The 13,334-nt window shown below is 41.7% G+C and overlaps 1 protein-coding gene across 1 annotated transcript in view; it reads right to left on the minus strand.

Moving 5' to 3' along the window:
• The window catches only part of LOC103804427 (ankyrin repeat and fibronectin type-III domain-containing protein 1-like), a gene marked incomplete at its 5' end in the record, with an annotated part of 21,974 nt that extends 11,322 nt beyond the window's left edge, over nucleotides 1-10,652 (minus strand). The window contains 4 exons of the mRNA XM_009077040.1: nucleotides 152-251; nucleotides 6,711-6,818; nucleotides 10,002-10,092; nucleotides 10,555-10,652. Of these exons, the coding sequence (XP_009075288.1) occupies nucleotides 152-251; nucleotides 6,711-6,818; nucleotides 10,002-10,092; nucleotides 10,555-10,652 (397 nt within the window). The remainder of the gene's footprint in view (nucleotides 1-151; nucleotides 252-6,710; nucleotides 6,819-10,001; nucleotides 10,093-10,554) is intronic.
• Between the last annotated feature and the right edge of the window lie 2,682 nt (nucleotides 10,653-13,334).

The following is a 13,334-nucleotide window of genomic DNA, read 5'->3' on the forward strand; positions in this document are numbered from 1 at the left end:
CAGCTGCATCAGTCTCACACCTATGTGGTTTTATCAGGTTCATGCTGATCAATGGCATCTTCACACAAATTTCCAAGGTGCTTTTCACTATTACAGAAGAAGAACTATTGCTGAAATTCAGAATGTCTGGGAGATAAAATGAATGACAAACCGTTTCAGAGTCTTCACAAACTTGTTTGATGAATGGAAAAGGTGCTTCAGGCTTCTGGAAACCGATTGCTTGCGACCAGCATTCTGCAATTTAGAACTTTCTAAAATGGAAAAAAACAAGCAAACCAAACTCAGCTCTTGAATTTTAATTAGTGTCTCATAAAGAACCTTTGTTTCTTGAACCACAATACTAAATTTCAGTCACTGTCTACTATATTCCTTCCAAAAGGCAACATTTAGAAACATGCTCAAATGCAACCCTTCGATTACGTTTCGTTAACTTAGTGACACGCGACAAGCAAACGAGTTCCTTACTTGCAGCTAACTGAGACTAGGTAAGAATGTTTTGCTCCTAGGCAAAGAATAGCTTGAACCAGCACTAGAAACTCTTAACACTCTGAATAGATGTGAATTCTGCAAGTGGTCTCAAAACACCAAGAAGAGATTTAAACCATCAGTCAACATTTTAGGGTGTTGTAATTCCTTCACATCTGTCTTAAGCTTCTAAGAATTGAACAGCTGATGCCCTGGCAGTCACTCATGCCACAGCATCAGCAGTGTTACCTAAGGAAGAGCTTTGAGAAGACAACTAGATCAACCCTCATCTTTCTCTGTATCACATTAAATGCATGAGGTTTTGCTTGGATGTTTTTCCTCATCACAACTTCCATTCACCTGTATTGGCCTCAGAGCTTTCACAGTTACCTTTGCTCCCTACTAATCTGGAATCCAAGGAAGAGGTCTTTAACTCATTTGTTCACTTTGTGTCAAAGCTGAGGCCTGCTGTGCCTGCCAGGGTCTCTGCACTAGCTCTTTCAATAGAAGAATTTTATAAATTCAAATACTGGCCCAGTGTTCCAAAAAAATATTGTTAATTTCTTATCCCTCGTATTCTTTTTCACTTTGATTAATTTGACCTATCGTCTTTCCTTCTCTCATGCCTATAGCCAAGGGAGTGTCTTCCCGTGGTAACTGAAGCTCACAAGGTCTGTGCTGTGCACCTGTGAGCTGGGAGAGGATGGCAAGAGATGGCAGTCGGGGACAGGCAGGACAACAATGCACTGCCACCTGTTCACCCCTGCCATTTGAAAGCCAAGGGCACGTCACACTCTTTGGGGTTTGTTTGGCATTGCCTTTTGCACTGTCTGTCCTCTTTAATGTGGCTCTGAGAGAAGCAGCAGAAAGATTTAAAAAAAGGAATTTCAGGTATTTACTGTGATATGAAAGAGAGACAAAAAGAAAAATGTAACCGTGAAGTGCATCTCAGTTTTCCAGGATCTGTTTATTTGGATCCCCATCCAGACTGAAGGGTAAAATGTTTCCAGGGACACCCTTCTCCAGTGGGGAAAACATGACTCGCCAAGAACTGTCGCTGGAAGCTGCTGAGCATCCCCTGAGGTGTTCTCAGAGCAACATATTTCCCACTTACCTCTGGTGCAGAATAGGAGGTGTCTGTGTCTCCCTAGTGAGTCCTAAGTTTGAACATTGAAAGAACACCTAAATTTGCTCTTGTCAAAACCCCATCTGTGGGAGTGCTCGGCGTATTTTTAAACGCTGAATAAATTTGCACCACAATTCTCACACTGAAAAGCCCAGAAAGGAGACACGTTGTTAGCAGCAATTACTGCTCTGCAGAACAGCGAGTACAAAGAGAACGAGGTTCTACTGGGGTGAAATCACACAATTCAGATGTAAGGGACTTAGTAGATCATCAAATCCATTGTCTTTCCAGTGCAAACTTGTTTTTCATGGCATATTCTCCAATGCACTGTGCAGCTTAGCTTTAACAGACTCATCCAAACCCTTGACTACTTCTTTGAAGCAACTGACCTTTATTTTCTTCCCCTTTAAAAATATTCAATTGTATTTCTATCCGTATCTCCTCAGATAACTGTATTTTACTGTGAACATTTTGCAGTGTATTGCAGTAATGTAAACCAAATGCTACATGAAAATTCCTGCTTTGCTTTTTCCTTCTTCCAAGGTTAAGACCAATTTAGGAATATAAATTTCATTCTAATCTTTTTCTTCTATATTCCCTCCATCTATATGGAGAGATGAAGGAGGAAATTGCTGCAGGCAAAGCAACATAATTCTGTATAAAATGCCCAGAGACTGCAGCATTTAAATAAGAGGGCACATTACAAATGAAATTGTAATTTGTAATGTAATGTTATTGGGCTATTCAGTGGTTTGGGTTTAGTCCACAGCTTTGCAGAAGCCAACAAAAAAAGAAATAATGTAAAACTAGATGGAGACTGTAAACTCTCCTACATTGCCATTTGCTTTTGGTTTACAGTATTGCGTGTCTAGAAGTCAGAAAACACGGAGCTGAGAGTTGAGGATAATTTGGATCTGCAGGAAATGGAACTTTGTCTACTACTTAACTAATAAATATCATAGAGTAACCTTTATAAAAAAGCACCAGCGACAACCCAGTAGGTTCATATTAATAAATGATACATCAATGGAGCTGTGAGCTCTTTTCATAAAAGCCTAGGGGTGAACACATAGTGGCCAAGGTGAGAGAATTTCCAGTGCTTAGATTTAGATCAGAAGCATTCAAACCTGGACTGAAACAGGCAATTAAATGCAAAGGTGTATTTACAACACTGGAAGCCTTTCTCTTTGCAGGGAGGGTGTATAAATGCTTCTTTGCACGTCTTTTAAGTACAACAGATACTTCAAAGCAACCTAAGTTAGTTGAAGAAGAGCAAGAACAAAGTTGCCTGCTCAGGCTGCTCCTGTGCAGCTGAGGCCTCTGCTCTGAGCAACGTCTGTAATGCTGTGCCATGTCTCTGAGGAGGAAGATATCTGGAATTCTTTGTCCTGCCACTAGACAAGTGGATGCCTCTTCTCAAGTGGGACAGATGTGAAGCAAGTGGAATTACCTCAGTGCAAAGTCATCTGAGATCTTAGTCCCACAAATCAAGCAGCCTATGGAACAGCTCAATGGCTTTTATGGTGACCCTGCATAGGGAAGCAAAGCAGCACAAGATGGGCTGGAATCCACTGAAATCCTAGTGGAGGGCATAAAATGGGGTTTAGAGTTTTCACTTATTGTGGAACTTGATGAAAATACATTGAATGGCCAGAAATGTTCAGATGAATCCAAACTCTGTTGAAAGCTGCACATTTTGAGCAGTGCAGACAGCTGACACAGGGATAATGTGCATGGAGACATCATCCTGCACAGAAGTGACAGGCATAAGGAGTAGTCAGACACCTCGATCACTTGAGACCATGATAGATTCTGTATTACCTCACCTCAGGGTGGGATGTCTTTCAAAAGAAAACTGTGTCTCATGAAGAAGCTCTTGGCCTGCCAGTCATATCACTGGGTGGTGTATTTGGGATGACAAAGTTAGGCTCAACAGCTAAAATTGTAACTTCTGAAATTCTTGCCTGAACTTTTCAGTTTTTGGCTTGGTTCCTAAGTCTGCTTTTGCATATTCTCACAAATAAGTATAATCTAAACACTTTAAATGCCCCGTGGTATCAGATACCCTTCTCTTTGTTTAATGCAATGAAAACTGTGTGCTCTGCTTGTGGATGAAATTAAAATGAGAACACTTTTATTTCACCTCTGACTTGTCTGCTAAAATACGTTTCAGCTAAATTTCAGCAAGAAAAGATCTGATGAGAATTTTACTGAAGAGCTGGGTTCCTTTCTTAATGAAGCATCACACAATTACTTCATCCACTCAGAATTGTTTAGCAAGAATGATCTACAAGAAAAAGTACTTAAAAAATACATATTTGAAGTGTTGCCAGGACATGCAATTGTAGTAACTCAGTTATGATAGTCTGTAACATGGTATTATGAAGACAAATGGATGACTGTTGTTTGTAATCATCAGGGTTTTCCAGAAGATTAAACATATGAAAGCAAAGCTTCCTAAGTAATTCCCTAGGAGATTTCATCATGTCACAGAGCAGGTTCAAAAGCAACAGCTGATCTAATTCCAAAAGCTCTTAAACTCACTGTACATTCCAATGTATTCTTCCTGGTATTTTTGTAAGCTTGTTTTCTTCAATGCCTGCGATGCAAACGCAGGGCAGGAGGCAGGCTGCAGTGCAGAGCCTGAGTGAGCAGGCCTGGGCAAAGGATCTGCCTGGAATCTGGGCTATGTCACCTCCCAGGTCATGCTGAAGCACTAGCACACAGCCTTGCTCTTCCAGCACCTCTGTGTTCGGAGCCTTTTGCCTGTGTTATCCGAGGAATCTCAGACCTTTCAGATCGATTACCCGCAGCTTTTTCCACCTCTCTTGCACTCATCCTCCACTCTCCTTCCGCCAGCCTGAGCAGCATGAGCAGGATATCCCACAGAGGAATCACTCATGAACAGCCAAGGTGCCTGGACCCCAGGGTGGAGTCCCATCCCTGTCCTCACTGAGCTTTAATTCATGCAGAGCTTGACTCTGCTCCCATTTATTAACCCCAGTGGTTGTAGGCAGATTCAAGGATACTCCTCAAACAATGTTCAGCTGTTTACTGACAGCTCTAGAAGAAATGAGGCACACAGAGATTATAATACTGACATCTAACCAGAGTCTGGAAAGGGAAACATAATGAAGAGCAGATAAATGCCTGGGCAGGTCCTCAGTCTGTGTATGACAGCATGGCCATGCTGACTTCTAGCCAGGTCAGCCAAAGCATGCTAATTTACATTAACTAAGAACCTAGCTCAGGCCTTTGTATTACATGAAGAAAAAGGCATTATTTGTGCTCTTCAGTCACATATGGCAGTGTATCTCAGATCCTTGATCAAACTCCTCAGATTCCACGAGGTTGATAAATACCAGAATCAACTTTCAGAGTCAAAGTGATGTCATAATTCTTCCTTTTTCTGCAAACTCTTTGTCTTCATTCTTTACCAAATTACTGAAATACAAGGGGTTGACATCTGTCATATATTTAAGGCAATTTCCAGAGGTTCTCCTATGATATTGCCATCCTGATTTATCCAAAAGATACTGCTGTGTAATGTTAGCATTACAAGCAATTATGAGATTTTTATTTGGTTAGAGGAAAGTGTGTTACTCAAGCTGACTCCACAGTGTGGTGCTGCCCCACGTGAGCTCCCACAGCCTTTCAGGCATGGAAGAAAATGTTAGGAGCTAAACAGATTTTCTGTATTGTTGTTATTTATTATTTAAGAAAAAGGAGTTTGGGAATCAACAACGGAGTTGTCTGTGCTCCACTCTGAGACTGGGGTTAATTTCTGGAGCAGTAGAATTTTGTAAGAACCAGGCACTGGTGTCAAGTTCTCAAAAGGAGGGATTTTCTGCATGTTGTTTATAACTGCTTCTGTTCTGAGCTGGTATGTCAGTAAAACAATTTATACTGAGAATATTTTCAGATGTTCCATCACTTACTCCCTGTTGACTTGAAGGTGGCCTGAAAGACCCAAGATAGGCACTGACTCTGGAAAGGAAAAACTGTTTCATAGAAAAAACATTTCTCTTAATAGCACAAAGAAGCTGTGTAAGAGATAGAACACATCATCTGTATAGTCAGCACCAAGATCACCTGCAAGTGATAATGCTTGCCTGAATTTTAATTAGAGAAGCAGCATTTTCTTGCAGTATCTCCTTTCCCTTTCCAAGCACCACAGCCAAAGATTGAAGTTGCTATGGTTACAATGGGTTGTGGCAGACTGTGGATCACTGGGACGGTGACATATTTGCACATAAAGAACAAAAGCTGCATTTTTGCATTTCAGCCAGATGATTTTAGCTCTAAGTATTTCTACGATTTTAAATCAATTGATGCAGCTTGACATAAGAGTCATAGTAGGTGAAGAAAAATGAAAACTTCACGGTAGTTTAACTTTTCAGTTTGAAATGAGTCCCTCTGCAATGAAGCATTATTCCATTTAGAGGTTTATTTTAAGAAAATAAATAGTACTTTTCAACAACCCATATAGAACAGGAGTTTTTATATATGCTTTTAAAAGAATGCCAAGCTGTTGCCTTGGCTCTTGAGCTATTAAAGGCACAGTCTGTTTCTCATGAATGAAGATTGGCTGAGATCGGAACTCTCTCCTAGTTTTGATCCATTCTATTTTGAAATGTAGCAATCTTATCTTCCCACTGCATTGTGCAAGCAGTTTTCATTATAGATTGGCATGACATCCACTGAAGTACTTAGTGTCTTCCATTTGGAGGCAGCCAAGTCCCTTCTTTTGATCCAAAACAGTTGTTAACTCTCTAAAGTATTTCTCTGTATGAAAAATATAAAAGAGACATCCTCGAAACATTCTAATGGAATCCTGTGTGAAAGTAATTTGTAGGGGAAAACAAATCAATGGGTGTGTAGGGTGCAGGAGAAAGGGTGCATCTGTGTGTGTGAACTTTCTAGCTTTCAGATGTTTTCATCCAACTAATTTGAAGGGTTAAGAGCAAGATAGCGTGCTAAAGTGATTCCAGATGGGCCAATATTAATATCGTTCTTGTCCGGATGAACGAGAAGGTATGACCTAGTTAGAAAACTGCTAAAATGACAGGCGCCACAGAGGCTTCAGCTGGTGCCCTCCCACACAGAGAGTTCTCCTTACCTCTGCAGCTGCAGAGCTGCAGAGCTGCTCGAACCTGCTGAAGGAGGCGTTCCAGGGCCTCGGTGTGTCCCCGGTGCCGAGGCTCTCTCCCACTGCAGTCTTTCCAGTCTATTGGACAAAGGAAATAAACAGAAATGAAACACAAAGGCGCAGGAGAAGGTGTTAAAATACTTTCTCGCCTCTGGTACTTCTTGGCTTTAGAGGAATTTTACATCTCTGCTCGCAAGGGCAGTTGTTTTTAAGTCTGCCGTTGCTACTTGTACACTGAGTTTTCTTTGCCTCGTGCCAGCGCAGTAATTAACCATAATGATTATTAACAAAGAGCTCACAACCAGCTCTGAGGAGCTCCTAGTGACTGGCTAGCCAACAGGTATGTTCAGTACACGACTGGGCTCTCTCAGCTCTGCTCCTTCTGCCTCTCACCGCACGCTCAGTCGCTCGTCCCCAGCTCTGCAGGGAGCTGCAAAGCAGAGAGGGAACATCTTCCCACACCCAGAGCTCACTCTGCAGCCAGGCAAGGATGCTCCAAGTTCAAATCACTTCCAGAGCTCTGCTGCCAGCAGAGGCCTGAAGAAACACTGGCACTGCAGCCCTGGAGTCCCCGAGCCGCTCAGCGCTGCACGCCCGAGGCACAGCAGCTTCTGCCCCACCTACCTCCAGGCTCTGCTTGCACTCTTGGCTGCTAGTGACAATCTCAATCTTGGCTTTATAAACCAAACTCAGCACAAATAGGAAGAAGAAATTGTGTGTGTCAGTGAGGAGCTTTTTCATTCCAGACTTGGCTTTTTTCATACTGTGATTATAATGAGAAAAAAGTATTGCATCCATTTCCTGACTCAAAGTAATGGTGGATCAAGTTATTAAGAGATCTGTCTGCACAGGAGACATGCTTCCATCTCACTGGCATAGAGGCCACGTACACATTCACGGCCACCAACAGTTTGCTCACTAACTAAATATACAGATCCAGTTTCTAGAGCAAGTTTGGAGTCGAGCATTCCTTCCGATGGCTCACTATGCCAGGGATATAAATACCTATTTATTTACATTTAGTGTAGCAGCTAGAGCAAGCCCCATGAAAGGCTGGACAGAGAAGACTCTCGGTGTCCTGGTGGGCAGTGTGACAGCTGCAGGGAGGCTGTGCTGCCTGCCGTGTGCTGCTGCAGGGATCCAGGCCAGCTGCAGTTGTTGCTCTTGTAGGGAGCCCAGTCCTTAGATCTCCTGGGTGCAGCCAGGAGAGACCAACTGGAACTTGCCAGCTCAAAGTACTTCGGTGTCATCAAACTGGCAGAATTTGAAAGAGCCTTATGATTTCTCTATCCCACTGCTTCCCAGACTTTGTGAGCCTCCAGATTGCTGACTCCCTTACAAATGACAGGGGAATCAGACCAGCTTCCCTCACTGTCCATCACTCACCTGCTAATGAATAAGCCTAGAGATGTTACTGTTTGCTATGATTTGACAGAGCAGCTGCACAACACTGGCCACCACTTTCCAGGCTGCTATTTTGTGTGTGTGAAACAGGAGGACAGTGGCAAACATTCACTGTCATGATGCACAGACACATCTCCAAGGCTGTCACTAGCCTTTGATGCTCTGGCATTGGAATGGATCAGCACGAGGCCCTGAAGCTTTCATTTCCCTTGCATATTCATCTGGCTGCTGTTACAGACAACTTCACAGAATATTAATGTATTCATATTTAAATTTGAGCTTAGGGCCATATTTTGTTATGCAACACTGGTGTAATGTCAGATTGTTGCCTTCTTGCCAAGCACAAATGTGTTAGTTTTCAAAAGCAGTGGTGAAGGCAGCTACATGGATAAAGAAGTTCTGCCCCCAGTAACCACAAGGGTAAATAACATCTTGTCTCTCTGATGTTAGTGTTACTTAATGAAAGAATTTCATTTAGGCTCTGCTGGTCTCACTTGCTGTAAACTTTAAAAGCATGTGTAACTAAGGTTATTTAATGAAAATACCACATTCTTGCCAGCTATCTCTGTACAGTGAGCTGAGTCTGCTTAATGCTTCTGTCTGGGAAGACAGGGCAATATATTCAAAGCAGAATTCATATCATCCAAAGCTACAGTCTCCAAAGACACCTGTCTTGCCAGAAAGTGCCCCTTTTTGGAGGATATTTAGCTGAATACCTAGCAGCTACTGTAAAAGAGTTTGTGCCCCAGCTGATGTAATTTTTTGGTTTGTGGGGCCAAGTCCTGTGTAGTTATACCTGGGTATAGTCAAGGTGATTGCAAGTCACTACGTTATTCACTTATCTACATAGCCAAGAGTAGATTTTTGTCCCCTGATTGTAGCATATTTTTGTTCCCAAGCAAAATATATCTTTTGCCTTGTTCTGGTATTATTGTGTAGCAAACGAGCAAAATTGAAGCAAAATGGGACAATGGCACTGCAAGAGCCTTATTTATCCAACCCTCTTCATTAAGACTACTGAGAGTAGGTACAGCTTGCTGTATTTTCTCACATTAGCATGCAAGGTTATTAAATTGCTACGTTAGCCTAATAAAAACAAGTGTTAATGCAATAAAATGAAAAGTCCCACTTTACTGCATTAATCAATACAAGGGAAACTGTAATACACTAAGCCAGTCTGGCAGAGAACATTAAGGCTGGAAAAGCAACTAACAATACAATGTGATTATAATAGATTAAAATTACAAATGAAAAATTGTAGTCCTGATGGAGTCAGAAAACCTGTCAGAGGCTAGAAAAGGAAGAAAGGCTTTTGGACATTTCTGAACATTTTAGTGCTTCTGGGTGAGATCCTATCAACATATGTGTCCACACTGGAGTATTTTATATACAGGATGCTGTAAGTGGTCCAGTGAATGGGACCTGTAATGGCGCAAGGCCAAATACAAAATTGTACAAGATACATGTAAGTGTTTTCCTTCTAGCACTTCAGATTCAGGTTTTGATCCATTCATGTACTGAAAAATGAAGTTCCATATATCAGACCTCTGTTAAGAGAAATAAAGGTCAAAATACTTCTCATTTTGTTAAGTGCTAATGACTAGATGACAATGTTCTGTCAAAGGACTGGAGAAGAATAAAAGGTAAGACAAATATATATATATATTTACACACACGATTATTTTCTTTATTTTTGGTGGGGTGGAAGGAGTTGAGTTGTATTTATTTATTTCACTCCTAGGGGTCATAACATCATGAACTCTAGGATACTTGTCTTTTTCTGTTCTTTGAAGAAGAATAAGTCCTTACAAAGCAACATCATTAATCAAATTAGGAGGGCAGAAAAACTCAACCTACTTGAAGGAGAAGCATATTCAGGAGTGGATTTGCGTGGAGGTCCCCATCCTCTCATGTTGTATGCTGAAACATGGACATAATACCTCTGGCCCTGCAAATGGAAACAACTGGAGTCAAAGCTATCACTTGATTCAAAATCTGGGCTGTAATATCAGAGTAAATGCATATTGTGGCTCAGCTTCCTGGAGGATTGTGCTTCAAATCACAGATTTCTTTAGATAAAAGGATAGAAAAAAACCCAGAAAAGTCTTGTCTTTTCTTTTCTTTTCTTTTCTTTTCTTTTCTTTTCTTTTCTTTTCTTTTCTTTTCTTTTCTTTTCTTTTCTTTTCTTTTCTTTTCTTTTCTTTTCTTTTCTTTTCTTTTCTTTTCATATCTTTTCTTGTTTTATATAGTGCCCATTGCTTGCTCATTAATTTAATTTTCTCATTTTGAGAGTCTGTGTTTTGGGACATTGGCCAAGGGCCACATGCACACCTCTCCCTACCCAAACTCTGTAGGCCTGTGGATTCAGTGGGAAGACCCTCAAGATCTAGGTGAGTCCTTGGGCACTTACCGTTTGGAGACCCGTGATGGAGCACCTCAAAGACTGCAGATTATCCATAATTATTTCACCAGCCAGAGGAAAGAAGTCTTCTGAAGAGCTCCATTCCACTAGGAAACAAACAGCAGGAGAAAATCCAATCAGACACCAGTCCAAGCACAGAAATCAAAGTACTTGAATCACTCACAGGTTAACTTTTCTCTGAGCAGTTTCCCATTCCATGCGAATACTAAAAGTCATATTTAATAGCAATGTTTAGCAAAACTTTACACAGTAATTAAATTATATCTCTGTGTATGGGAGACAAAAGCAAAATATTGTTCAAAAGCTTTTCAGGACAGAATGCTTAAAAATAGACTGAGATACAAATTACATTCGGTTAATGTTTGCCCTCATTTAAACCATTTCCTTTTAAAGAAAGAGAAGTAGTGGAAAAGAGAAGGTAGAGAAACTGGACCTGTTAATGCCATTTGGCAGTTTATACATCCAAACCACCTGGTTTGCATTGGATGTGCACAGACAGGCATGGGCAAAGAGTCCTTTTAGCTCCACGGGTCCACATGACTTTCATCACCTACCCTTGACTAATTTGGGTAGAAATATCCTCCCTGGACTAGGTCTGACACTCACTAGAGCCTCATCGTTGGTTTCAGTGGGTTCTGGCTCTGCTGTCCAGACCTGATGCTGCTGTGGTCATTGAAATTACAGAGCTCCACAAGGACCTATTAAGCTGTATCCACTTTTGGAGGGCATGAAGTGGCACTGGGCTGACAGATCCCTCCTGTCTGCAGCCTGAACTACAATGCTCCTGGCAACCTATCCAGGACACACATATTCCTGTGTAACACAATTAGTAGCCTGGCTGTCCATACTCTTCCTCAGTACCTGCAAAAATGAATGTGCACGTAAAATACTATCAAACAGCCCATGAAAAACTACTAGATTTACAAAAAGGAATACATGCAAGCAGGGAACTGCTGACTGTAGGTCAGAAACCAGCCTCTTTTTCTTAAATTGCTCTTTATTAATGACAGGTACCATGATCAGAGTTAAGGTTAATCCCAGAGTCATAGCTGGGAAGACTCTGGGATTTAGTGACTTGTACCTTCAGACTCAAACTTCCACCTATCAAAACCATAGTGGAATTAATCTCTTGAATTATTCTACAGTAGAAATTGGGAAATCCCATGCATTTCCTGGATTTACACCAAAGCAGAGAATTCAACACAAAGTTTTCCTTTTAAGACTCACAGAATAGTTTTTAGATACTTAATTTGCATACTCATTAGGATTGGAGTCAATAACTTAGAATAGATCAGAGGATAAAGGTATTTGAATTTCAGCATGTGGAATTTTCATCTTCTGGCTGTGTCATTGTGGTATTTTCATGTTAAAAGAAAAATGCTTCACAGAATTTTTTGCTCAGCATGTACAGCATTTAACTGCCAACACATTTTTCCAAAATAGCCAAGTATCAATAGCTCAACTCATTTTTCCCTTCTGCCCTACTCACTCCTTTGCTCTGATTGCAGTTTGTAAATGCACAGCATGTCCTGCAGCATTTTTGTGCTTGATGAAATGAAAAGAATATTGGTTCTGTCTATTGTCTTTGAACGTTTTCACTGTATATTTTTCTAGTTTTCCATGGGTTTTGAGTACCTAATTACTGCCACCTTTAGTGGGAGCTCCCTCTGCATATTAGTGTGAAAATGGAGACTGTTACGGTACCATATTTAGGGTTTTGTTGACAACTTAATTATAGGAATGCTTATAAGTAACACTGAACTCGATGGCCTGTCAGAGTTCCCATTGTAAACTGTGATTTTCAAGGTTTCTAACTAACTGTATTAAATCATTGTGGACACTGTACACATGCTGCAAACTTAGACGTTGTCTGTTTTCCAAAAGGCTAAACCAGAAGGGGAAACCCTGTTCAGATTGCTGAACATGTTATCAACAGGCTTGGAGTCACTTCAGACCCCATTTTCCTTCTCAAAGATTCATGTCAAGCAAGATAGTGTCACTCAGGACAGATTCTGCCAGCACACCCTGCCTTCACTGGAACCCCCAGGCCCTCCTGAGCGTGCCTCTCTTTGTGACAGGCACTAGTAGGGTCACACTTCAGGTACCACAAAACAAAAGATTATCCATAATAAAGGGTAAAAGAAGTAGCTTCAGGCAACTTTTAAGCTTCCCAAATTTTTAGCTGTTCTATGGACTGGAGGCGGCCCAAACATAAACTGGTAGCTCAAGAGGCATATTTACATTTGGGTAGCTTACACAAATAAACATTGCAGCCCTGTTCTTGGTGTGGGTCTCCTTCTCAACCCTTCCACTCGTGTTCAGCATTTAGAAGAGTGCTCCCAATGTTTAGAGACCATGACAGTGCCTGAAGAGGAGCTCTCAGTCTAAACAGGATTGGAATCCTACCCATTGGCAAGCGTGTCACCAGCAGGAGCTCCAAGACACTGGTGTTGTGACCAGCAGCAGCATGGCAGCTAGTTCTCAGGAATCGCCCAAGGCCGCTGAGTTCAGAGAAAGAAGCTGAGTTTCCAAGAGGAGAACAGGCTGACATGGGCTGTAAACCCTTCTCAGGAGCACAGGGGGAAGCAGGTTTTTGGGTAACAAGTAACAGCTTTCTCTGTGGCTCTAGGGCAAACTGTTGCCCCAAGTCATGCGGCTCGTGAAGCATCCTCAGTCGCTCGCTGGGCGACACTGTGGTCCCCGAGGGACGACGACGCGTCGGCACTGCGGCCGAGTCTGCTGCCCCTGTGTGCCCCCTGCCCCAGCCA

This window comes from Acanthisitta chloris, unplaced genomic scaffold (assembly GCF_000695815.1).
Source record: "Acanthisitta chloris isolate BGI_N310 unplaced genomic scaffold, ASM69581v1 scaffold12266, whole genome shotgun sequence".
Classification (NCBI taxonomy): Eukaryota; Metazoa; Chordata; class Aves; order Passeriformes; family Acanthisittidae; genus Acanthisitta; species Acanthisitta chloris.